This window comes from Culex pipiens, chromosome 1, assembly GCF_016801865.2.
Source record: "Culex pipiens pallens isolate TS chromosome 1, TS_CPP_V2, whole genome shotgun sequence".
NCBI lineage: Eukaryota > Metazoa > Arthropoda > Insecta > Diptera > Culicidae > Culex > Culex pipiens.
The window spans coordinates 5,904,871-5,932,693 of record NC_068937.1 but is presented as its reverse complement, the minus strand read 5'-3'; the positions used below and the strand labels follow the sequence as shown (position 1 = coordinate 5,932,693).

General features: G+C 35.1%; 3 protein-coding genes across 3 annotated transcripts in view; all 3 read right to left on the bottom strand.

Moving 5' to 3' along the window:
* The window catches only part of LOC120421060 (myc protein), a 138,364-nt gene extending 134,488 nt beyond the window's left edge, over nucleotides 1-3,876 (bottom strand). Inside the window, exon 1 of the mRNA XM_052706379.1 lies at nucleotides 3,819-3,876. The gene's annotated coding sequence lies outside the window, so the exon portion shown is untranslated. The remainder of the gene's footprint in view (nucleotides 1-3,818) is intronic.
* On the bottom strand, nucleotides 977-27,823 carry LOC120421052 (ficolin-1-like). Its single transcript, XM_039584197.1, has 3 exons — nucleotides 27,429-27,823; nucleotides 3,819-3,899; nucleotides 977-1,055 (listed from the first exon to the last, which is right to left on the bottom strand). The coding sequence occupies exons 1-3, from the start codon at nucleotides 27,821-27,823 to the stop codon at nucleotides 977-979; spliced, it is 555 nt and encodes a 184-aa protein (XP_039440131.1).
* Nucleotides 3,824-27,823, bottom strand: part of LOC120421063 (uncharacterized) — an 82,008-nt gene continuing 58,008 nt past the window's right edge. Inside the window, exons 3-4 of the transcript XR_008211811.1 lie at nucleotides 23,449-23,487; nucleotides 3,824-3,899 (exon numbers count right to left, since the gene is read on the bottom strand). The gene's annotated coding sequence lies outside the window, so the exon portion shown is untranslated. The remainder of the gene's footprint in view (nucleotides 3,900-23,448; nucleotides 23,488-27,823) is intronic.

Here is a 27,823-nt window from a genome sequence, read left to right as displayed (position 1 = left end):
AGTACCATCATTTTCTGTTTGAGAGATTCCACGACAATCTTTTCATCAAGCAAATATGTCAAGTGCATTCTGTATCAGCTCGTTATCACTAGATTGTTTTTTTTTTTGCACAGGGAATTCCATAGCTCGCTTCAGCGTTTGAGAACGAGCCATAAAGTTAACCAGTCTCAATTTATCACTGCAGCGCTAGTTTGGGTTTTTCCCTGGAAGCTGACTCTGCTGAACTTAACCGAAGGTTGATTCACTCTGTGACTGCAACGGATCGAATTTCGAAAAAAAAGTCGTCGAAAAAATGTCGGAAAAAGGGCAGATAATGATGACTAACGATTGGGAAATGAGTTTCCAAATTATCGTCGCCCGGCAAGAATGCCAACTTTTTCCGTTTTGTTTTTTTTTTTTAGATTTTTTCAACATTTTTTTTCTCTCGTTACAAAAATGACAAAAGACTTGAGAGGAAAAAAAAAGTGTCGTCGCAGATGACATTTCTCTCAACGCAGCTCTTTGAGGTTTTCGGCGAAAAATAAACTACTTGAGCCAGAGAATAGTCACGAGTGCGGCAAGAATAAACCTTCTTGTCATTCTCGCAGTTGGCCGTGTGGTGACCAGAAAAAAAAACACTCATGGCCATCTTCGAGCAAAGCGGGCGCGCGCTTCGTCGCCATGGCGCTACAGTTTTGACATCCGGTGGCAACGCGGTTGAGATGATTTCTTTGGTAAATGACCCCCTGGACCTGCTGGCGGAAGGTTTCAAAAGGGGTGATTTTAAAATATCCCAAAAAAAATTTTTTTTAGGGCGATTACGTGGTTTATGAATAACCCCCAAAAATTGTTTTAAATAAATCTACAAAATAAAAATTTACAAAACTTTTTCCCATAACTCAAAGATCGCAGTAGCCTACGACCAAACCCAAGTCCACGGTCCCAACTCAGGGGATTACAAGCGTGAGTTATGTGAACTCTGCAGGGCCTCCTAAGATTATGAGCAGCAGCTGTTGCTGGTCATTAGCAGCTTGGTCTCGTCCCACAGGGCAGTCCTTTGATCCTGGCACGCTCGACTGAGGTTGGAGAAAACACCAAAAAGAAGAAAAAAAAGAGTAAAAGTTTCGCCGCTGAGTGACTCGACACAAATTGTCAATTGTCACTAGCTGTCAATTGCTCTGCGGGGCGAGCTGTCAAAAGGTTACGATGATCAAAGGGGCCCGGTTGCGACGTTTTTCGATGTTTTTTGTGGTTTTTGAAGGATTTATATTTGGTTCTTATTTAGTTTGCAATCAAAGTTCCAGTAACGTAATACCACCTTAACAAGAAATTTTGGGTTGAAAAAACTAATTTAAGGTCTTTTCTAAATAAAAATAATAATTTGAACAAAAAACATTTTCCAGAAATGGAATATACCCTTAACCCTTTCAGGCCTGATGAGTATATTATCAAAAAATTAAAAAAATCAAAAAAAAAATCGCTTTTCCTTCTTTTATGAATAAAACTTTAAAAAACAGTTTTCCGTAATGGAATACAATTATAACTATCAATTTGTTTTAAAAATATAAAAAAGGTTGCCGTAAAGGAATACCACCTTAACTAAAAAAAAAAATGATAAAAAACTGAATTACTTTTCTCTATTAAAAAAATCTCAAAATGAAATACCACCTTAACAGGAAATTTGATCGATGGATAACATTTCCGATCTTTTCCGAGCACCTATTTATATTTTTTCCGTAATGGAATACCACCCTAGCGAGAAAATTTAATTACAGAACAATTTTGAAATATTTTCCCGTAATGGAATACCTGCTTAACAAAAATGCGATGAAAAAAACTAAATCACTTTTTCTGAATTTACACATAATAAAATACCACCTTAACAATAAATTTGATCGATAGATGAAATTTGGGATCTTCTCTGGACAAAAATTAAAAAAAAAGTTTTCAGTAACGGGATACTACCCTAACAAACAAAAATTAAGAACAATTTTCAAATAATTTCTAAACAAGAAATTTAATTTTTAAAAATGGAGGTATTTTTCAGACAACAACAAAAACTCCCTTAATCGAATACCACCTTAACAATAAATTTAGTCGAAGAAAAAAAAATCATTTATAGACCTTTATGAAAAACAACAAAACAAAAGAGTTTCCTGTGAAGGAATACAACCATAACAAGGAATTTGAGCGAATAATAAATTTCAGCTATTCTAAACAAAACGAAGAGTTAAATTTTTCCCGTGATGGAATATCCCCTTAATGAAAAAAAAATAAGAACAATTTTAATTTCTTTTTCTTAGAAAAAATATTCTAAGAACAACAAACAAAAATAATTTCCATAAATAATTAACAAGAAATTTGGTTAAAAAAATTGTAGGTCTTTTCTTAATAAAAATTAAAAAAAGTAGTTTTCCATAATAAGATACCACCTTAACAAACAATTTCCAAGTCATTTCTAAACAAGAAATAAAAAAACAAAAATGGAGATCTATTCCAAACAAAAATCAAAATTTGAGTAATCGAATACCACCTTAACAAAAAAAAATCAATCAAAGTCCTTTAGGCCACAAAAAAAACTATAAAAAATGAATTACAAGTCAGAATTTCAACATTTTAATAACAAAAAAATATTGAAGAATGCATTATACACCCGTACAGTCAATCATTATTTTAAAAAAAGATTTGACGAAGAAATGTTTTTGAAAAAAATTGTTTGCCCCCTGGTTTTTCAAGCCGATTTTAAAGGGGTAGGGGGGAGGGGTGGCAAAAATTTCAAATAAAATGTGTAACAGTCTTATGAACAAAAATAATAAAATAAATAAGTTTCCTGTGAAAGAATACCACCTTAACAAGAAATTTTATCAAAAAATAAATTTCAGATCTATTCTGAAAAAAATAAAAATAAAGTGGTATCCAGTAATGGAATAGCACCTTAATAAGAAATTGTGTGTCGAAGAATAATGTTTGAGTCTAAACAAAAGCAAAAAATAATTTCCCGTACCATCAGTGGGGGTGACAATGGGTCTGGGGTGAGATTGGGTCAAAGTGATTTTTTACGGATTTTACCATTTCTCAGGTTCCATACCACCTTAACCAGAAATTTGATCAAAAAAAAAAATACAGGTCTTTTCTGAATAAAAACTAACAATCTCGTAAAGGAATACCACCTTAACAATCAATTTGGTCGAAGAAAAACAAATCTTCCACAGTCTAGTTCCTGTAAAGCGATACCATTCAAAAATAAAATTGACCAAAGAAAAACAAATTCGGTCCTTTCTTAAAAAATGACGTAAATAAAATTTAATTGAAGAACATGTTTTAAGTATTTTATAAACAAAAACAAACAACAGTTTTCCGTGGAATGGCATGTGGCTGGAAATTCACCCAGAACCTTAAATAAGAATAAGAAACAAAAAAGCCAGATTACAAAAAAAAATATCTCGTCGTGGAATACCACCTTAACAATAAATGTAGTTGAACATAAATAATCTTGAGTAGAGTTTTGTAAAAAATAATACATAAAACAAACAAGTTTTCAGTTAAGGAATACCTGAAATAAAATTTGACCAAAGATAAAAATTAGGACTTTTCTGAGCAAATCTAAGTTTCCCGTAAAGGAATACCACCTTAACAAGAATATTTTTTTTGTTCTTTTTTCAAGTAGTCAAAAATATTTACTAAAGAACCTAATTTCAGGTCTTTTCTGAACGAACAATTTTAAATATCTCTCCCGAAAAAAAACGCATTCCCTGCGACGCGACTCCCGAAACCCGTAACAATAGTTTGCCTCTAAATTTAGCACCCCTCCGCGCGTTAATTAAAGCAAAACAAATTACCTTGTCTGGAAATGCATCTCCCTCGGTGTAGGGATGTTGTTATTCGGGGCATTCCGCGTCTGCCCGAGAGTAGTAGGTACTCTGAAAAGTAGACAATAAAACAGAAGAAAAAGAGAGTGTTATTTAGTTTGTTGCTCGGATTCTAGTGAGGAATAGTTGCTAAAAGGTCCGTCACAGAAATAGAAGTTGATGATAAACACTTTGTGATGCAAAGAAATTTTAGTTTTAATCAAGAATTCGCATACAAAACTACATAAATAATTAACTTTCAAGGAATCATCCATGCGGCAAATTCTACATGGTAGGCCTGGCCAGTTAGCCCTTAGCAATCTAATTTCGAATAAAAAAAAGAAATATTACAACGTGAAACCACCTCCCGGACAATTAAAGGACAACGAATTTGCCTAGCGGCAAATTCAACATGGTTGGTCTGACCAGTTAACCCTCAGCATGCCGGATCCGAATTTACAAGGGGCAAAAGTTAATGAGATTTTGTGACATTTTTTATTTTTTTTGTAGCGTCATTAATTTTGATTCAGATTAATTGTAGGTTGTCTCACTAAGAGTTAACTGGCCAGGCCCACCATGTAGAGTTTGCTGCATGGAAGATTCGTTGAATTATCTTTTTCTTTTTGGAATTGTTTGTAATTATTAAAAATTTAACATTTCTTTGCTGCCAAAACTTATTCTCCCAGGTCGCAAAGAGTTCTTTTCCCTTAAAAGCACTCTAATTCGGGAAGCATTCCTGATGAACTCAAACCCTTCTACTGCAATAAAACCAGCTTAAATTGCACCTTTTACGCAAGAAGTCACGCAACGCATCGCGTCGTTTTCTGGGCTAAATTTGGACCGGGAGCGCGCGCGCATCTGCCCAGTTTGAGACAGGAACGATCGTGTTTGGGTCCTGTGGCGTGCTTGTTGATTCTACTTTCTCGCAGAATTTGTTTGTTTTTGAGATGGTTTCAAGTAACAATTGTCTCGATTTGTAAGATTTCGCCATCACGACCAATTAACCCTCACTCATTGTCGGCTCAACAAACCCCATCAAAGAAGATTTCATAACCTCGAAAATCTTTCTTCTTTGCCGAAAATTTCTCCCACATTAATCCCAACCCTCAATTGGTTCTGCCAGATTGCATTGTTAAGAGGAGGAAAGCTACCGGGTTTGGCCTTCAAACGAGAGAAAGAAAGAAAGAAAGATGCACTTTATCTTCTCTTGTATGTTTACAAGACGGAATCGATTGATCCGAAATGCTTTGAGATTATCCGAACCTGACCGAATTGGCCACGGCCGTCATCAGGTTGTGCCTGATATGGACTTGAAAAAGAGAGTTTGGAAAAAATAATAATAATAAAATAGCTAGTAGGTGATACCGGTAATGGAGTGCAACCAATTTGTTGGACGAAGAAGAGCAAAGATCGATTGTTTAGTGTGGGAAAAGTGCGGGTTTCTTTCTTGCTTTGAAATCGATACGGTGCAGCTTCCCTTTCTTGTTAGAACGTTCAGAATTATGATTTCGTTTCACGTAATTTATTAACATTTCGATGATTAACTCGTTAAAGTCAGCGTTCGCGACTGAATCTCAGTGCGACTTGGCGACTTTTTCAGTCGTTTTCGTTTCATTCGCTGTGAATGTTCAAAATTCAACAAATTTCACGACTGACCAAACCTCGATCCGCGTAATTTATTAAAATTCCGTCAAATTCAGCGTTCGCGACTGAATCTCAATGCGACTTGGCGACTTTTTCAGTCGTTTCCGTTCAATTCGATATGAAAGTTCAAAATTCAACAAATTTCACGACTGACCAAACCTTCGACGGGGGTCAGTTTGCCCAACCAATTTGAACGCAACCGAAAACTAACCCAATCGCAGTGACCTCCTACTGGCCTTTGCTGGGGCCATCCAAAAATGGACCAGAAACTCAACTAAAATCAAACAGAAAAAAAATCCGTCCAAGTAGTCGTCTTGGTCGTCGCGAAGCCAACTCTATTTCAATTAGCCGCACGCATCGCTGGCGAACCGGGTTTAGGTAAGAAAAAGAAAGAAGTTCAAATGTTTGAAGAAGCGCCCGTCAGCCTGCTTGGATGCAACAGTTTCGACGGAAAACCGTTCGCGTTACCGAGGTTGTGCTGATAATAAGATTAAATAGAAAACTGTAGCGGCGGCCCCAACTGTGCGCCACCAACCAGAGCAGTAGGCCCTGGGCCAAGTCAAACCAACGGCCATGGCTACTGGGATGTCGTTATTTTTGGACAGCAAAAGAAGCAACACGCACAGTTTGGTTGGTTGGTGGCATCTTCAGGGCGGCTTAAGAAGAACAAGAACTTTTAAGATGACTATGGGGACATTACTGTGCGGACAGGGATGGTAAGATTTTGGTGTTTTGAGTCCAGTTTGTTGAAATTGTTTTCAAATTTGTTCAAATTTTGGCAGCGACTTTCGTGAAATTTTTATGACGGACTGATATTCTCAGAATATTGATATAACTCATCAAACTTTTTCGAAAAATCAACTGCCATCACTGACGACTCCGGCAGTGGACCATGATCCTGATCCAAGCAGGCTGCCTGCGCGACAGTGCGTAACCGATCTCTCGGTCTGAAAATAGAGAGCTAGAACTCGTTTCGGAACGAATCGCGGGATGACCCTCCCCGGAGAGCAAGCAGGAGTTCCCGCAATGACGGATGAAATAATTAGCATGGTGGTGCGAAGAAGGCTGCCACAGTTGCGCAACCAGCTTCCGAGGTTGCTGTGCAGTCCCTGGTTTGTTCGCGCGGGGAACGAACTAGCAGCTGATACCCTTCAAGTGCGAAAATGGCCAAGTAGGCGACGATGCACCTCGTTTTTTGTGTTGTTTGATGACGGGTTTTTGAAAAGGTCCAAAATTCTTGAAAATTACAGAAATTAGAAAAAACAAAATTCTTTTCAGCTGGTAATTTAGTAAAATCTATCATTTTTTTTAGCTGGAATCGTCAGTTATGGACTAACAAGACTAAAATTAAAACTTTCAAACCCCATTCAGACCGCGCCAACGGTCATGTCCACGAGACTCGCCGTCTGAACCCCAGCAGGCCATGCCAACCCTGATGCAACCCAACAAATGCAGCGCAACCAAAGCCAAAACTCGCCGCCGCCTCCTGCTGTTTCTCCTGAACGCATCAATAATTCCCGACCTACGGCACACAAGCAGGCGTTGAGGTTGCACACACACACACACACGTACAAACATGGCGAACAAACAGACAGACCGCGAAATGCATCATCCCCCTCCCAGGCTTCGTCTGTACCAATGAGTTTGCATGCAATTTTAAGCTCACCCCTTGCGCGTTTTTTTGTGTTGCCGCGCAGACTGCAGACTTGCAGAGGAGAGTAAAAAATAATCATAAAACAACAAAACCGACAGACACCAGGCAGGTTAGAAAATGGGAAAACCCAAGTAGGCTGAAGTGAAAATTTTGGATTGCGTCAAGCTAGAAAAAGAACATACTCTTAATCAAATTTAAGAATTATAAAAAAAATATTCAAAATTTTAAGAATTTTAAGAATTTTAAGAATTTTAAGAATTTTAAGAATTTTAAGAATTTAAAGAATTTAAAGAATTTAAAGAATTTAAAGAATTTAAAGAATTTTAAGAATTTTAAGAATTTTAAGAATTTTAAGAATTTTAAGAATTTTAAGAATTTTAAGAATTTTAAGAATTTTAAGAATTTTAAGAATTTTAAGAATTTTAAGAATTTTAAGAATTTTAAGAATTTTAAGAATTTTAAGAATTTTAAGAATTTTAAGAATTTTAAGAATTTTAAGAATTTTAAGAATTTTAAGAATTTTAAGAATTTTAAGAATTTTAAGAATTTTAAGAATTTTAAGAATTTTAAGAATTTTAAGAATTTTAAGAATTTTAAGAATTTTAAGAATTTTAAGAATTTTAAGAATTTTAAGAATTTTAAGAATTTTAAGAATTTAAAGAATTTAAAGAATTTTAAGAATTTTAAGAATTTTAAGAATTTTAAAAATTTTAAGAATTTTAAGAATTTTAAGAATTTTAAGAATTTTAAGAATTTTAAGAATTTTAAGAATTTTAAGAATTTTAAGAATTTTAAGAATTTTAAGAATTTTAAGAATTTTAAGAATTTTAAGAATTTTAAGAATTTTAAGAATTTTAAGAATTTTAAGAATTTTAAGAATTTTAAGAATTTTAAGAATTTTAAGAATTTTAAGAATTTTAAGAATTTTAAGAATTTTAAGAATTTTAAGAATTTTAAGAATTTTAAGAATTTTAAGAATTTTAAGAATTTTAAGAATTTTAAGAATTTTAAGAATTTTAAGAATTTTAAGAATTTTAAGAATTTTAAGAATTTTAAGAATTTTAAGAATTTTAAGAATTTTAAGAATTTTAAGAATTTTAAGAATTCTAAGAATTTTAAGAATTTTAAGAATTTTAAGAATTTTAAGAATTTTAAGAATTTTAAGAATTTTAAGAATTTTAAGAATTTTAAGAATTTTAAGAATTTTAAGAATTTTAAGAATTTTAAGAATTTTAAGAATTTTAAGAATTTTAAGAATTTTAAGAATTTTAAGAACTTCAAGAATTTTAAAAATTAAAAGAATTTTAAGAATGTATGAATGATAAGAATTTGAAGAATTTAAGAATTTTAAGAATTTTTAGAATTTTAAGAATTTTAAGAATTTTAAGAATTTTAAGAATTTTAAGAATTTTAAGAATTTTAAGAATTTTAAGAATTTTAAGAATTTTAAGAATTTTAAGAATTTCAAGAATTTTAAGAATTTTAAGAATTTTAAGAATTTTAAGAATTTTAAGAATTTTAAGAATTTTAAGAATTTTAAGAATTTTAAGAATTTTAAGAATTTTAAGAATTTTAAGAATTTTAAGAATTTTAAGAATTTTAAGAATTTTAAGAATTTAAGAATTTTAAGAATTTTAAGAATTTTAAGAATTTTAAGAATTTTAAGAATTTTAAGAATTTTAAGAATTTTAAGAATTTTAAGAATTTTAAGAATTTTAAGAATTTTAAGAATTTTAAAAATTTTAAGAATTTTAAAAATTTTAAGAATTTTAAGAATTTTAAGAATTTTAAGAATTTTAAGAATTTTAAGAATTTTAAGAATTTTAAGAATTTTAAGAATTTTAAGAATTTTAAGAATTTTAAGAATTTTAAGAATTTTAAGAATTTTAAGAATTTTAAGAATTTTAAGAATTTTAAGAATTTTAAGAATTTTAAGAATTTTAAGAATTTTAAGAATTTTAAGAATTTTAAGAATTTTAAGAATTTTAAGAATTTTAAGAATTTTAAGGATTTTAAGAATTTTAAGAATTTTAAGAATTTTAAGAGTTTTAAGAATTTTAAGAATTTTAAGAATTTTAAGAATTTTAAGAATTTGAAGAATTTGAAGAATTTGAAGAATTTGAAGAATTTTAAGAATTTTAAGAATTTTAAGAATTTTAAGAATTTTAAGAATTTTAAGAATTTTAAGAATTTTAAGAATTTTAAGAATTTTAAGAATTTTAAGAATTTTAAGAATTTTAAGAATTTTAAGAATTTTAAGAATTTTAAGAATTTTTAGAATTTTAAAAATTTTAAGAATTTTAAAAATTTTAAGAATTTAAGAGTTTTAAGAATTTTAAGAATTTTACGAATTTTACGAATTTTAAAAAAAATCAAGAATTTTAATTATTTTGAGAATTTTAATTATTTTTCCCAGTAGCCAGAACTTGCTCCCTCAGTTGGGGCTGCTGCCACAGTTTTCTATTTAATCATTTTATCAACACAACCTCGGTAACGCGAACGGTTTTCCTCGAAACTGTTGCATCCAAGCAGGCTGACGAACGCTTCTTCAAACATTTGAACTTCTTCCTTTTTTCCCAAACTGGTTCGCCAGCGATGCGTGCGGCTAATTGAAATAGAGTTGGCTTCGCGACCAAGACGACTACTTGGACGGTTTTTTTTTTCTGTTTGATTTAAGTTGAGTTTCTGGTCCATTTTTGGATGGCCCCAGCAAAGGCCAGTAGGAGGTCACTGCGATTGGGTTAGTTTTCGGTTGCGTTCAAATTGGTTGGGCAAACTGACCTCCGTCGAAGGTTTGGTCAGTCGTGAAATTTGTTGAATTTTGAACTTTCACAGCGAATGAAACGAAAACGACTGAAAAAGTCGCCAAGTCGCATTGAGATTTAGTCGCGAACGCTGACAGAAACTTTTAAGACGTTTGAATTTCTCCAAGATAAATCCAGCGACAGGTGCGCGCACCCAAAACAAATTTACGAGTGATGCTGATCCACCCTCCACAAATCCGAATCCGATCTCCTCCGCTGGCAGCTCCGCGCTGGAGTGGTTTGTTTTTGTTTGGATTTGTTTATTTTCCTTGTTCACCACCAAACTGTTTCGATCTTTCGCGGAGTCTTTTGAGATGGGGGACAAAGGAAGAGCTACGACCGGATTGTGTTTCACTTTTCGGTGAAGTTTTCGTGAAGATCGCAACGCACGGTGGGATTTGGTGAAAAATTTCGTTCATAAATATTGGAAAATTTCAAATTTTGTTTGAACGAACTAAAATTTTAAGCTCCAAACAATTGTAGCTCTTAATATTTTATTAACCCACCGTGACAAACATCAACAAAGCAGGCTGTGAATCTTAAGGTCTCCCCCCAAAAAAGGTTCCCTGAAGGAGAAAGGTAAGGTTAAGCACTGAGGGTAAAGGCCTCCCAAAACAAAGGCTGCTGCAGGAGGGGGAATCCCCGAAGAGTTATTACGCAGTGGGGTTCTGCCTGATTGGATGCTTTGACAGCACCGGTTGACTTACGGTGATGAACCCACCGTGCCAGCTGCTCTCGACCCGTCTCCGAGATTCAGAGATTAAGGGCCAAGTGACTTAATCCCGCTCTGGAGAGAGGTTGATTTAGATATCTTCTCTTCCTGGACCAATTTAAGTCACCTGCCGGCGGTCCATCTGTGCGGCGGAGGACAATTAAAGCCCGGACCAATTTGGAAGTTCTTTTTTTTTGGAAGCAGATGTTTTCCACATTTCCCACAAATAAACTAAAGGAGAAAAATTGAAAAGTCACCTGATTTACGACCCACAATTCGGCACCTAATAAACACATAAAGATTAAGTAGGTTAACTCAGACAAAAAAAAACCCAGAAGCTCATCCAACAAGGACAACGCGGTCTTATCAAACTTCTCAAATCTAGAGAAAAAAAAAACGTTTCTTTATGGGGTGCAAAGTGCACCACGGCTCCGACCTCCTGTTTTGAGTCGTAAAGCATCGTTTGACTTATTACGAGAAATCGCCACCGTCATCCGTCTTCCTGGGCCATATGTCAAAGGACGGTAGAGCCGATCGCAGTAGGCTTGGTCAGGTTGTTTCCTTTCTTTTCTTTGTTGGCTAATTCCGCTATCTCTCCCCCTGAGACGGTGGAGGTGGTCTGTGGCGTCACTGCGGCGACGACAGGACCTTTGCCAAGGACTACTTGGAGGTATTTATTTTTATCTTGGACAAGAAGAAATAAAAAAAAATCCGAAGTACACGTGGATTTGGAAATCTATTTTAAAAGAAATAAACTTTTTAACTCCTAATAAAAAAAATGAAATAAAAAAAAATTAAATAATAAGCCATAGTCTCAACATTTGAATGCAAAAAGTATTTTAAAATGCATTTTACACTTGTTCAGTTGTTTTGCAAACATTAGTTTTCAAAAAATGTAAGTTTTGACGAAAACAAAAATTTTAACGAAAAGAAACTTTTCGCGATAGTGAACATCGAAAATTTTCAAAAATTCAGGTGATTTTTAAATCAACCCAAACATGCTAAAAATTATACTTAACGAAGGGGAATGCATTTTAAATTGATTTCAGCTGATAAATTTCCATTGAAATTTTGAAGTTTTTTGGAAAAATATTTTTTTGGCCCCCTGATTTTTCGGGCCAACTTTGAAAACTTAAAATAAAATTTGTACCAGCCTAATTATCAAGTTTTTGAAGTTGGCCAAAAATGCGGTGAAATTTAGTCAATAATTATACATTAACACATAATATTTTTTAAATTTAAAATATATTCTTCTCAAAAATTCAGTAAAAGATATAAAAAAAAAACAAATTATTCTCGCCTTGGATTCCTACTCGAAACTAGAGATATTTAATTTAATAAGATATTTAAATAACTGTAATATTTGTGACAGTCTTAGTTTTTCAGTCTACACCTTATACAGAAAAGTGGCGTAAGTGTCATTTTGCAATATATTTTTTTACATTTTCCCGTATAAGGCCGATGCAAATATTTAAAAAAGTTTTTGTCCCTCGGCCCTGGCCAAGGGTCAAGGGGGGGGGGGCAAAAAAATAAAAAAAAATAAAAATTTAAATAACAAGTCTTCACATTTAAATGAAAAAAGTGTTTTAAAATGCATTTTGCACTAGTTCAGTTGTTTTGCAATCATTAGTTTTCAAAAAATCTAAGATCTGACAAAAACAAAAATTGTATCGAAAAAAAAGGTTTTGCATCGAAATTTTTCAAAAAATCTTAAGATTTTTTAATAAACCCAAACATGCTAAAAATGATTTTAAACGCAGAAGAATGTATTTTAATTTGATTTCAGCTGGTTGCACTTGAATTTTCATTGAAATTTTGAAGTTTATTGTAAAAATATTTTTTTTGCCCCCTGATTTTTCGGGCCAATTTTGAAGGGGGGGGGGTGACAAAAACTTTTAAAAATATTTGTACCAGCCTAATTGGGCAACCTAAAAAATGCTGTAATCAAAAATTGGCGCTTACGTCTCTTTGTTTCGCTAGGCCAAATGATCCAACCCGGTCAACTCAGTCTGAATTCTGAAACGAAATTCGTATACGATTCGAATTGAATTCGGTTTCAGAATTCAAATTGAGTTGACATTATTTTCAGTAAGTTATTATTTGCTCAAGCATTCGCTAAAATATGAACAAACTCAGGTTAAAAATTTGCTAAAATTTACAATATGTTTCCCTATTCCAACTCTATCTTTAAGCGTTTTTTTTTTCTTTGAGAAGAAAATGATCACTTTTAGAATATTAACCAAAAAGAAAAACAAATCATACTGTTCAAATACAAAAAAAAAATACGTAAGCGACAAATTGTTATAAAATCATTTTTTGCCATTTTTTCCGCATACTTGGGCAGCTAAAAAATCCTGTTATCTTAAATAGTCGCTTACGTCACTTTGTTTTATTAAGGCCAAAAACACAAAAATGGGTTCTAGAGAGATACTTTTGAGTTGGGTATTACTTGTTCTAGCATTCTCGCAAATATGAACAAATTTAGGTAAAGAATCTGTTGAGATTGCTGATCGGATCTTTAAAAACAACTTCAGAATTGTTCACTCAAGACAAAAATAAACACATAATGTTTTCCAAATTTTTTTTTTATAAAGAAATAAGGCCTTTTTCGAAACTCACTTCAAAGGAAAAAAAATACAAATCCTAATACAACTAAGTGACGTAAGCAACATTCTTGTCCAAACGTGGCGTAACACTGTTGAGTTCTAGAAAAATATTTTGGAGAAGAGTATTGTATTCAAGCATTCTCTCAAATATGAACAAAATCAGGCTATAAAAAATAATGAAAAATTATAAAATAAGAGTTAAAAAATATATTTGTGAACTCCTCTTTTCAGCCTGTTCTATAAATTCAAATTAAATTTCTGTGTTTTTACATTATGGCAATCTCAAGTTTTTCTTCCAAATATATTTCAATTAGAAATAAAACATGGTCTGTTTTTGGACCTTTTCAAATATTAGGGCTAATCTCAACATTTTGAAATATTCGTGATCGAAGGATAAAGTAACTAAAAATTAATCAATTTTAGTCAATAGAGGTTTTAGTAAAAAAATAACAATTTAATTAAAAAATAATTTAAAAAAAACATTTTCTGAAAAAATCAAAATGACAGCACTGCCAAATGAAGCTAAAAAGATTACATTTTTCGACATCTTCACAAATTTAAAAATGTTTTTATATTTTCATGTGTCATATTTTCATGATGGTTTATTATCTTTTTTTCTGAATTCTTTTCACCAAAACCTAGCCTAGTTTTTGGACCTTTTCTAATATTAGGGCTTATCTCATCATTTTGAAAAATTCGAGCTCAAAGGATGAAAAAACAAGAATTTTTCAATTTTAGTTAAAAGACAATAAAAATTAACAGAAATAAAAAATCAATTTAATTGAAAAAAAAATACATTTTCTGATACAATTAAAAATGATAGCACTGCCAAATGAAGCTAAAAAAATAAATTTTTCGACATTTTCACAAATTTAAAAATGTTTTATATTTTCATTTTGAATGAACATTTATTATTTTTTTTCTAAATTCTTTTCACCAAAACCTACAATTTTGCCGAGGACTTCAAATCGATCCGAAAAAAACAGTAATCAAGATCAGAATGTTTGCACATTTTAGTAGCATGTTTGTATGGACAGCTGCCAAAACACTTTGGAAATTTGTATGGACAAACTAAAAACCTTGGACAAACTTTTAAAGCAGTTTCCTTTAAAAACTTTTAAATGACTTTCTGGCAACCCTGCCATCAAGATGTCAGCAATTAGATGCTCTATTTTAGACTTTTTACGTCTGGATGCAACGCTTTTCTCCTAAAAATTACTTTCCAATAAAGTTGGACAAACATCGAGGTCTTTCCAACAAATTAGAAACTCTGCAGATCTGGCAACGCTGCCATGAAATCTACTTACTTAAGTTTTTATATTCAAGCACTTCGATAGGTAATATGATTTAAATAAAAAAACCCGATTTAATCCCACCTGGGGTGAGATAGAGCCTTTCTTACAAAAGGAAGTTAACGGCAGTTGATTTTTTTTTTTCAAAGAAATAGCAAAATAAAGAATGAATGGTCCATTCATAATACAATTCTAAACTCAACCTTATTTTTTCACATAACTTATAAAGCGCTGGTTTTTGCCCCATTTGCCATGGCCGGTTGTAAGCTGTGCTCGCACACAAGCATTTTCGATTTTTAAAATCAGAACAAATTATTTTTGAGGCAGAGAATTAGCTCACAATTTGCGATGTTCGTAATGTTTTCTGCATATCGCTAAATTGTTCGTATTCTCTGAGTGTTTTTTTGCACTTTTCAAAATATTTAAAATTAACGAGAAAACAAAATAATTCCGTCTTGCTCCAATGCGTTAAAGTGGTTACAAAATGACTGGCAGAAAGTGTTTCAATACCCGAGAATTTGCCGTGTTGTAAACAACGATGTAACGGTAAAGCCACATAAATGTTCTTGAAAGCTTTGAAACGCCTACTGTAATTCACTAAACTGTCATTTAGGCGTTAGGCAAAATTGTGAGCTTTCAATAAGCAAGCATTTAGGCGTTTTTGGGATTGGGAAGCATACAACGACTGAGCGCTCGGTGGGACTTCACTACGACAAACGCAAACGTACCGAATAAACCACCTTGGTGCGCTGGTACGATGAACAAAAATACTAATACACAAAAAGGCTAGTACCGAAGCTAAAAAACCAAACCCGCGATGTGCGTTGTCACTGGCACATGGGAAGCTTAGACGTTTCCCAGAAATTCGTTCGCTCAGAGTTCGATCAGAGAATGAGCAAAACAAAAAAGAAAGGCAAAAGAATGAGCATGAGGCTTCAGAACAGATAGCTGCTTGCGTCAAGTTTGCGTTCACTGAAGCTTAGCATAGAAAATAATGATAGGCGATGTGTGATGAACGAGCAATCGATAAAGCAACTTGCACTAAAAGGGGGTAATCTAGTATCAAAACTCTATACGCGCCAGCATCACGCGCCAGCATTGCTCGCGTCTGCATGTGAAGCTCAACTTGACAACTTGTCGACGAGGCGACGAAAATCGATCGTCCATGATTTTTTGCAGATTTTTCGAATGAATATTTCTCGAGAAATGATTTGGGAACGAAGCTTGAATTGGCGTCGGAGCCAAAAGCAAACCCTATACCTTTCTTTAGTAAGAAAGGCAAAAATGGAAATTTTCTAAAATCTGAACGGTAAATCCGAATGAGGTCAAATTTGTTTCAGAACATCGAGTATGGTCTAGATTATGATGTGGAGAAAAAAAAATAGATAAAATGCCAAAGGAATAGTTTTGGCATTTGGTGAAAATTGGTTTTTACCTTTTTTAGGGGTTTTTCCCCCTCACAGTGAATTAGTCCACAAGCTGTAAATCAAGAACCACATTAACGACATGGATGAAAATTTGGGAGGATGTAGGGCTGGGAAAATGCAATTTTTTGGACAAATAAACGATTTCAATACTTCAATTTTCGACCGAATTTTCATTTGAAAACCGCCTGATTTGGTGAAAACACACTCCGAGTCCCCATAAAAAATGGATAAATTCAAATTTGGTATGTAACTGGTTCAGGTTCAGCACATCCCCTTTCAAATGCGCCCAAGAGAGCTCAAATCCATAATGTGAGCTCTGAGAAACCCCCTACCACAAAATTGAGCACTTTTTTACCACACACGGACGTCACGCGTGCTCTACAGTAAATCAAGCGCCAAAATTCGGATATTGGAGGTAGACCAATTCTGTCATTGTCAATCGATCGGGCGTCGAAAATCGATCGTCCATGATTTTTTGCAGATTTTTCGAATGAATATTTCTCGAGAAATGATTTGGGAACGAAGCTTGAATTGGCGTCGGAGCCAAAAGCAAACCCTATACCTTTCTTTAGTAAGAAAGGCAAAAATGGAAATTTTCTAAAATCTGAACGGTAAATCCGAATGAGGTCAAATTTGTTTCAGAACATCGAGTATGGTCTAGATTATGATGTGGAGAAAAAAAATTAGATAAAATGCCAAAGGAATAGTTTTGGCATTTGGTGAAAATTGGTTTTTACCTTTTTTAGGGGTTTTTCCCCCTCACAGTGAATTAGTCCACAAGCTGTAAATCAAGAACCACATTACCGACATGGATGAAAATTTGGGAGGATGTAGGGCTGGGAAAATGCAATTTTTTGGACAAATAAACGATTTCAATACTTCAATTTTCGACCGAATTTTCATTTGAAAACCGCCTGATTTGGTGAAAACACACTCCGAGTCCCCATAAAAAATGGATAAATTCAAATTTGGTATGTAACTGGTTCAGGTTCAGCACATCCCCTTTCAAATGCGCCCAAGAGAGCTCAAATCCATAATGTGGGCTCTGAGAAACCCCCTACCACAAAATTGAGCACTTTTTTACCACACACGGACGTCACGCGTGCTCTACAGTAAATCAAGCGCCAAAATTCGGATATTGGAGGTAGACCAATTCTGTCATTGTCAATCGATCGGGCGTCGAAAATCGATCGTCCATGATTTTTTGCAGATTTTTCGAATGAATATTTCTCGAGAAATGATTTGGGAACGAAGCTTGAATTGGCGTCGGAGCCAAAAGCAAACCCTATACCTTTCTTTAGTAAGAAAGGCAAAAATGGAAATTTTCTAAAATCTGAACGGTAAATCCGAATGAGGTCAAATTTGTTTCAGAACATCGAGTATGGTCTAGATTATGATGTGGAGAAAAAAAATTAGATAAAATGCCAAAGGAATAGTTTTGGCATTTGGTGAAAATTGGTTTTCACCTTTTTTAGGGGTTTTTCCCCCTCACAGTGAATTAGTCCACAAGCTGTAAATCAAGAACCACATTAACGACATGGATGAAAATTTGGGAGGATGTAGGGCTGGGAAAATGCAATTTTTTGGACAAATAAACGATTTCAATACTTCAATTTTCGACCGAATTTTCATTTGAAAACCTCCTGATTTGGTGAAAACACACTCCGAGTCCCCATAAAAAATGGATAAATTCAAATTTGGTATGTAACTGGTTCAGGTTCAGCACATCCCCTTTCAAATGCGCCCAAGAGAGCTCAAATCCATAATGTGGGCTCTGAGAAACCCCCTACCACAAAATTGAGCACTTTTTTACCACACACGGACGTCACGCGTGCTCTACAGTAAATCAAGCGCCAAAATTCGGATATTGGAGGTAGACCAATTCTGTCATTGTCAATCGATCGGGCGTCGAAAATCGATCGTCCATGATTTTTTGCAGATTTTTCGAATGAATATTTCTCGAGAAATGATTTGGGAACGAAGCTTGAATTGGCGTCGGAGCCAAAAGCAAACCCTATACCTTTCTTTAGTAAGAAAGGCAAAAATGGAAATTTTCTAAAATCTGAACGGTAAATCCGAATGAGGTCAAATTTGTTTCAGAACATCGAGTATGGTCTAGATTATGATGTGGAGAAAAAAAATTAGATAAAATGCCAAAGGAATAGTTTTGGCATTTGGTGAAAATTGGTTTTTACCTTTTTTAGGGGTTTTTCCCCCTCACAGTGAATTAGTCCACAAGCTGTAAATCAAGAACCACATTACCGACATGGATGAAAATTTGGGAGGATGTAGGGCTGGGAAAATGCAATTTTTTGGACAAATAAACGATTTCAATACTTCAATTTTCGACCGAATTTTCATTTGAAAACCGCCTGATTTGGTGAAAACACACTCCGAGTCCCCATAAAAAATGGATAAATTCAAATTTGGTATGTAACTGGTTCAGGTTCAGCACATCCCCTTTCAAATGCGCCCAAGAGAGCTCAAATCCATAATGTGGGCTCTGAGAAACCCCCTACCACAAAATTGAGCACTTTTTTACCACACACGGACGTCACGCGTGCTCTACAGTAAATCAAGCGCCAAAATTCGGATATTGGAGGTAGACCAATTCTGTCATTGTCAATCGATCGGGCGTCGAAAATCGATCGTCCATGATTTTTTGCAGATTTTTCGAATGAATATTTCTCGAGAAATGATTTGGGAACGAAGCTTGAATTGGCGTCGGAGCCAAAAGCAAACCCTATACCTTTCTTTAGTAAGAAAGGCAAAAATGGAAATTTTCTAAAATCTGAACGGTAAATCCGAATGAGGTCAAATTTGTTTCAGAACATCGAGTATGGTCTAGATTATGATGTGGAGAAAAAAAATTAGATAAAATGCCAAAGGAATAGTTTTGGCATTTGGTGAAAATTGGTTTTTACCTTTTTTAGGGGTTTTTCCCCCTCACAGTGAATTAGTCCACAAGCTGTAAATCAAGAACCACATTACCGACATGGATGAAAATTTGGGAGGATGTAGGGCTGGGAAAATGCAATTTTTTGGACAAATAAACGATTTCAATACTTCAATTTTCGACCGAATTTTCATTTGAAAACCGCCTGATTTGGTGAAAACACACTCCGAGTCCCCATAAAAAATGGATAAATTCAAATTTGGTATGTAACTGGTTCAGGTTCAGCACATCCCCTTTCAAATGCGCCCAAGAGAGCTCAAATCCATAATGTGGGCTCTGAGAAACCCCCTACCACAAAATTGAGCACTTTTTTACCACACACGGACGTCACGCGTGCTCTACAGTAAATCAAGCGCCAAAATTCGGATATTGGAGGTAGACCAATTCTGTCATTGTCAATCGATCGGGCGTCGAAAATCGATCGTCCATGATTTTTTGCAGATTTTTCGAATGAATATTTCTCGAGAAATGATTTGGGAACGAAGCTTGAATTGGCGTCGGAGCCAAAAGCAAACCCTATACCTTTCTTTAGTAAGAAAGGCAAAAATGGAAATTTTCTAAAATCTGAACGGTAAATCCGAATGAGGTCAAATTTGTTTCAGAACATCGAGTATGGTCTAGATTATGATGTGGAGAAAAAAAATTAGATAAAATGCCAAAGGAATAGTTTTGGCATTTGGTGAAAATTGGTTTTTACCTTTTTTAGGGGTTTTTCCCCCTCACAGTGAATTAGTCCACAAGCTGTAAATCAAGAACCACATTACCGACATGGATGAAAATTTGGGAGGATGTAGGGCTGGGAAAATGCAATTTTTTGGACAAATAAACGATTTCAATACTTCAATTTTCGACCGAATTTTCATTTGAAAACCGCCTGATTTGGTGAAAACACACTCCGAGTCCCCATAAAAAATGGATAAATTCAAATTTGGTATGTAACTGGTTCAGGTTCAGCACATCCCCTTTCAAATGCGCCCAAGAGAGCTCAAATCCATAATGTGGGCTCTGAGAAACCCCCTACCACAAAATTGAGCACTTTTTTACCACACACGGACGTCACGCGTGCTCTACAGTAAATCAAGCGCCAAAATTCGGATATTGGAGGTAGACCAATTCTGTCATTGTCAATCGATCGGGCGTCGAAAATCGATCGTCCATGATTTTTTGCAGATTTTTCGAATGAATATTTCTCGAGAAATGATTTGGGAACGAAGCTTGAATTGGCGTCGGAGCCAAAAGCAAACCCTATACCTTTCTTTAGTAAGAAAGGCAAAAATGGAAATTTTCTAAAATCTGAACGGTAAATCCGAATGAGGTCAAATTTGTTTCAGAACATCGAGTATGGTCTAGATTATGATGTGGAGAAAAAAAATTAGATAAAATGCCAAAGGAATAGTTTTGGCATTTGGTGAAAATTGGTTTTTACCTTTTTTAGGGGTTTTTCCCCCTCACAGTGAATTAGTCCACAAGCTGTAAATCAAGAACCACATTACCGACATGGATGAAAATTTGGGAGGATGTAGGGCTGGGAAAATGCAATTTTTTGGACAAATAAACGATTTCAATACTTCAATTTTCGACCGAATTTTCATTTGAAAACCGCCTGATTTGGTGAAAACACACTCCGAGTCCCCATAAAAAATGGATAAATTCAAATTTGGTATGTAACTGGTTCAGGTTCAGCACATCCCCTTTCAAATGCGCCCAAGAGAGCTCAAATCCATAATGTGGGCTCTGAGAAACCCCCTACCACAAAATTGAGCACTTTTTTACCACACACGGACGTCACGCGTGCTCTACAGTAAATCAAGCGCCAAAATTCGGATATTGGAGGTAGACCAATTCTGTCATTGTCAATCGATCGGGCGTCGAAAATCGATCGTCCATGATTTTTTGCAGATTTTTCGAATGAATATTTCTCGAGAAATGATTTGGGAACGAAGCTTGAATTGGCGTCGGAGCCAAAAGCAAACCCTATACCTTTCTTTAGTAAGAAAGGCAAAACATTTAGACTAACTTCGTATCAATATTTCGATTGAAAGTCATGCTGAAATTATGGGAACACTGCCAAAAAAAAACAGATAGTTCTGTTTGTCATGAGGTTAACTTGTTTTTTTTTCATAATAACTAATGACAATAAAAAACATAAAAAACATTTTTTTTTCTAAATTGTTGGACCCCTCCATTTTTGACTCTGCAACAAAGTCCCCAAAAGTCAAGGGCCATCGCCGCCGGACTGGACGGCAAGTGCTTTCCGTGCAGGCCGGACAAGCTTCCTGCATTTAGTCATTTCCTCTTCTGATGAAGGCACTTGACGTGCCAGGGTGTAAAGTGCAAACGGATGGAGTGAAAGGTCTTTCCTTCTTCTTCCTTTGCCGCCACGAATTAATTAAGAATAATTAATTTGCCGGCCTCTCTGGAGGACATTCCACGGAAGAGTTTTTTTTTTTTCTTCCTGTAACGACTCCGATGATGAACTCACAAGGAAAGGATCCTTCCTGTATCAGGATCCAGAAGGTAGCGAAAAACAAAAACTACCGTTTTTTCGAGCGATGAAAAATTGAAAACTTTTAGCCCCGGTCCCTAATTGGCGATTTTCCCACTCTGCCGACAAAGTGCCCTTTCGCTTGAACAGAGTGGACCAAAGGTCCAACCACCCGTGAGAAATGCCAGAAATGCAAGTCCATTAGAAATTCGTTATCTCGCAAGGCAGTGCGTGTGTGTGTTCAGGTGATGATGAATGACCCGAGGGCTTCTTGCATCAGGTGGCGCATTCGTTTGATATGCCATTAGCCACACACATGTGATGTGCTATTACAAGCCGGAAGGAATTTTTTTCTGGAAAAATGATGATTAGGAGTTGTGAAAAATGATGTGTGAGATAGCATGACTAGATTTGAGGGGAAAAATGACCCGAGGAAATCAATTTGATACAACTGTTTTGAAGTGAGCGAAAGAAGTCATTCCAAAAATGACCTGTAATTTTCAAAACGAAAATGGTTCAAGATATTTAATACTTTTACTAACAAAACTTTTCTATAATTTCGTAGACGGCCTAAATTTTGAAATCAACAAAAAATCTCTAAACACTCAAGAATTCTGCCACTGCTGCCATAATATCCAGTCAGCCAGTCAACTTGAACGGCCTACTACGGCTTCGCGGCACGTCCGATGACCGATATTCTAGCTCGCTGGTGTGTCAGTCCCCATGCAAATGATGACTACGATTACAGCAGAGTTGAGTAACTGGGTCGACCTGGTCCTGCTGCAGACGGCGACAAGTGCAAATTCGATAAGCGAAAAAGTTGCGCAACTTTTTTTCTACTTTGTTTTATTACCAGTAAAGCACGAGTAAAAATATGTAAATTTACATGCAATTTTGAATTTTATTATTTAGGTCTGTTTTGGAACCTTTTTATCTAAATTGTAAAAAGTTATTTTGATGTGTATTAAAAATTATTTTTTTACTTCCTATGTAAAATTTAAGTTTTTTTGAAACGTCTTATTCTACATGGAAAAATTTATTTAAATTTTCATGTAAAAATACTGGTTTACATGATTAACATGTAAAATTGCTATTTTACATGATTCACATGTAAAATTGCCATTTACATGATTCACATGTAAAATTGTGTTTAATTCACATGTTAAAATTTATATATAAATCAAGGAAACCCATTTTTTCCAGACAAAATGGTTCCCAAAAAGACCTAACCACATTACCTATAAATGCATGTAAAATCACATTTTTGCTGTGCAACTTTTTCGTTTTTTATCAGTGCTACATGTAATCCAACATAACCATAAAAGTTAATCCAACAAGCGGTGCATTGTTTAGCGCCGCAGTTATAATCCTCCGAGGAGGTCGTTTCGTGTAACCTTAGAAGTCTCATCCCTGCCGGGGTCGACGGCTAGACATTGATTGTGCGTAAACATAAAAAAAGAAACAATAATCTTTTCGCATGACGGTATTGGGCAAATTTGCAATTACTTAACATGAAACCTTTGAAGAGCGGCAGGAGGAAATTCATCATGTAATAATTTAGTTGTAAAATCGATTCCATTAAGTCGATTTACTAATAAATTATAATTTTGAATTGAAAATGAAAAATTAAAAAAAAAAACTGCCGTATTACCATAAAATTAATAGTTTCATTTTTTCAGTTTATTTCAAGAGCTCTTCAAGAAATAAAATCACTTGCCCATTTTCACCTGTTCTTCCTTCCACAGCCATTCCGCATAAATTTATGACATTTTTTTTCAACACCCTTCGGCGCATCAAATTCGGCTTTAAGGACCTACCACTCGGCAGGATATTTCGTTTTGTCCTTTTCTCCTAACATTTCGGCCTGCCCAAGGTCGTGTTCTTTAGCAAAGCACCTGCCCCTCAATTTACGATTTGTTTTAGGGAAATTTTCGTGTAAAATGATGATTTTCAGCGTTTGATAAGCCCCTCTGTTTTTGACGAAGGTGTTTCGGATCGGATAAAGATTTGTGACGTTCCTTCATAACAAGTCAAAACATACCAAACTAAGACTCCGAGATGAAGGTGAAGCATGTTTTACCTGAAATTAAAATTTGAAAAAAAAAATCAAAATTAGATTTTTAAATACAAAAATACAAAAATACAAAAATACAAAAATACAAAAATACAAAAATACAAAAATACAAAAATACAAAAATACAAAAATACAAAAATACAAAAATACAAAAATACAAAAATACAAAAATACAAAAATACAAAAATACAAAAATACAAAAATACAAAAATACAAAAATACAAAAATACAAAAATACAAAAATACAAAAATACAAAAATACAAAAATACAAAAATACAAAAATACAAAAATACAAAAATACAAAAATACAAAAATACAAAAATACAAAAATACAAAAATACAAAAATACAAAAATACGAAAATACAAAAATACAAAAATACAAAAATACAAAAATACAAAAATACAAAAATACAAAAATACAAAAATACAAAAATACAAAAATACAAAAATACAAAAATAAAAAAACATTCTCTAAGAAAATTATTCCAAAACGCAACTTTCCCATATCTAATCACCCATCAAATCCCAATCTCAAACTCGTCCAAAGCCACTCCCGAACCGTGTCGCGTCGGTACTTTATTACGATAACGACGATCATGGGCCACTTTTGGTCATAAATTTTCTCGAAGTAGGGGGCGCCCGCTATCTCGCGACACTCCAAGTCTCACGTTTCTTCTTACGATATTTTTTTCGAATTTCGATTTCAAATCGATTTTAATTTTACCCTCCGAGCTTCAATCACTCACATTTTTCGTACCGGAAGTGTGCGGTAGATAGGCCAAGCCTTCTTTCATCCGTTGGGAAAGTTCCCGATTCAAAAGTGTTCCAAAATCAATATTGATTCGACTTTTTTTAGGGAAAGTCAAATTTACAGCCACGGTTGCTTGTTTGACCATTTTGTCCGCAACTAGAGCGATAAGGAAAACCACGTCGCTACTAATCCATGTTTCGAAAATGACGCCGACGAAGACGAAGACGTGTCAGCGGTCAATTATTCAAGGCAAGGTGCAACGATTAATTACATTCGCAGGGTGGCGGTCGGCACCAAGTGAACATTATCTGGCCGTTTATCTCTAGTTTAGCTTCTTCTAACTAGGGGAGGCACAGAAAAAAAAAGTTGAAAGAAAAAATGACATTTTTTCTGGCGGGATTTGAACCCAAGCTGTCAAACAGGAGACGCGCGGGGGTGCCCCCTTACCAACTGATCCATTTCATCCTTCGTTCAAAAACGCGTTTTTAACCCACATTTTTCACTGTGCACGACACGATAGTTGATTCCGGGTCGGGCGGACGCCCCGAGATCTGGAACGAACGTCCGCGCCGGAATCGATTGGTTCCCGACCCGCATGGACACCGAAAATTTGCAATCTCTAAAACGTAAGGGCGACGCACCCCCCGGGCGGGAGATTCTGGCCCAGAGGCGAATGAATAGATCATTTTAAGCCCCGATTTGGAGAAACAGAAAACGAGAGAGGTAGAGGCGGAGAGGGCACTTGTGTGATTAATTTTTGCACCAGATTGAAATGGCACTGGGCTCTCTCGGTTGGACACAATGGACACACGGCCCACTTCCGCCGCAAAAACGTAAAGCTAATGGTTTGCGAAAAAGGTTGAAAGGAGGAAGGCACCCCCTGGGTGGGGGATTTGAAGGCACTAGGGTGATGTGGGTGAGCACTTTAATAAAGTGAGTTTTTATACATTAAATTTGGTGGGACATTTTTGTCATTTTTGGCATTTTTGACATTTTTGACATTTTTGTCATTTTTTGTCATTTTTGTCATTTTTGTCATTTTTGTCATTTTTGTCATTTTTTGTCATTTTTGTCATTTTTGTCATTTTTGTCATTTTTGTCATTTTTGTCATTTTTGTCATTTTTGTCATTTTTGTCATTTTTGTCATTTTTGTCATTTTTGTCATTTTTGTCATTTTTGTCATTTTTGTCATTTTTGTCATTTTTGTCGTTTTTGTCATTTTTGTCATTTTTGTCATTTTTGTCATTTTTGTCATTTTTGTCGTTTTTGTCATTTTTGTCATTTTTGTCATTTTTGTCATTTTTGTCATTTTTGTCATTTTTGTCATTTTTGTCATTTTTGTCATTTTTGTCATTTTTGTCATTTTTGTCATTTTTGTCATTTTTGTCATTTTTGTCATTTTTGTCATTTTTGTCATTTTTGTCATTTTTGTCATTTTTGTCATTTTTGTTATTTTTGACATTTTTGACAATTTTGACAATTTTGACATTTTTGACATTTTGACATTTTTGACATTTTTGTCATTTTTGTCATTTTTGTCATTTTTGACATTTTTGACAATTTTGTTATTTTTGTCATTTTTGTCTTTTTTTGACATTTTTGACATTTTTTGACATTTTTGAAATTTTTTGACATTTTTGACAATTTTTGACATTTTTGACATTTTTGACATTCTCATTTTTGACATTTTTGTATAAAGACCACCCTACTGCCTCGGTTGTCTACCTTTGCTACCGTCTTTGAAGACAACAAAGCAGTTTGCAAAAATACAAACCCCAACACACACACACACACAAATCCGACGGAACAAATTGTGACAAATGAATATTTTCGCAACATTTGTTTAATTTTGCCCCGCTGCTCTACCCTGGACACCAACTTTTCCACGTTCCATTCATGCTCGTTCCATCAAAGCCTACTTTGCCGAGATTCCGATTTCTGGGCTGTTCCAGAATAATTAATCGTACGGGGTTGTTTTGCTGATCGGTGTCGGGCCAAATCGATCCAGGTTGGCCATGGGTCATTTATCACTCCCAGGAGATGCACCTGGGTTCTTGGGGGTAGCCGACTTGGATCTTGTTTTTGAATGTTTATTGTCACTAATTTGATTAATGAGCGTGACGCGGGAAGGTCACCCGATTTGTCGTTCGTTTTTCGCAAATCGAACTTTTTTCCTCTCCTTTTCTTGTGGTTTCAATAAAAGAGCCAAAATCAAACAACCCGAAGGGTCTCTTGAGTCAGCTGTCCAGTTTTTTTTCCCCTCTCAACGAAAAACGTCAAACAGTTGCCAGGCAACCCAGTTCTCCTGGCACGGTTATCGCCGCTTGCTTGGATGAGCTGGTGGTGGCGCTAAATCAAAACAAAAAAGGTTCATCCGGCGAAAGAATTTTCGCGAACGTCATCGAAATCGTGCCTGCACGGGTCACGGCTAATCGCGCCGGACTCGTAATGCGGCGTTATCATGGCCGCCTGACAGTTGCACACCGAAAATCCACCACACGCGTCAGAGCAACCAGGAAAACGTGTTGAAGCGAGATGCAATCCTGGAAACGTGGGTTGCTATGCTTGATTGTGGTCTTCTCAGTATTAAATATAATTGCAAAAAGTACAAAGAAAATCATGAAAACTGTTACAATAACGCATATAGTAATTGCTATAGAATAAAAAGTGAAATAACCATACGGTAAGTAGTACTCGAATGGTTGCTGTCTAAACGGGATATGTGATAGAGTTAAGAGCATATAGAAAAAAATACACAAGTTTTTTGGTTGCAACCAAAACTCGAAGTATGTATTTGTTCAATGTTCTACTGCAACAACGTTGTAATTACTTGCGCCGGATCATCATTCTGCTATAGATTCCTTTACCGAACCAGTACGGTTCTTTATCGTTAAGATTGCTGTAAAAGGCGTGCAATTTTTTAAAGTTTAATAATTGAAAAAAATAGTAAAACTGTAAACTATGATAAAAAAAGTTATGAAGAAATCTGACTTACCAGGGTACGCAATCAAGAGACCACCAACCCCCGTTTTTCCAACTATACCCACAGTCATAATCCCTGTCATTGTCACTATCGCTGGTTGAAAAATTTAAACTGTTGCTAAAGGTCAAACCATCCGCTAGTGTTCCCGATGGCCCGGACAGCATCAGTTTGTACTTGTTGTCTTCTCCTGCTACTTGGAAATTGGAATACCGCGCATATCCGTACTTTTTAGACTTGTCCTTAAATTCCACTGCCAACTCATACTGCCCACTGGTTGTGATCTGATGAATCGATTCCAGTCCGAGCCAAAAGTCTTCATTTTTTCCAACGGCGCCAAACCCGTTTCGGTATTCGGTCCAGCCATGATCGAAACTAGTTGTAATATCTACTCGTTGCTGGATCACCAACCAGCCACCGTCCATGAACTCCGTCTCGCAGAGCACCTTTATGTTTGGAAATTGCAATCGGAACACTCCCGATGCAACAGGCGTTTTGCAAGAAGATATCCCAAATTTCAGGACGGTCATCAGCATTCTTTCAACCGTGTTAGGATTCGAGGTGTTACTGTTGCTCTCCTCGACAAACTGCACAAAATCGCTAGACAT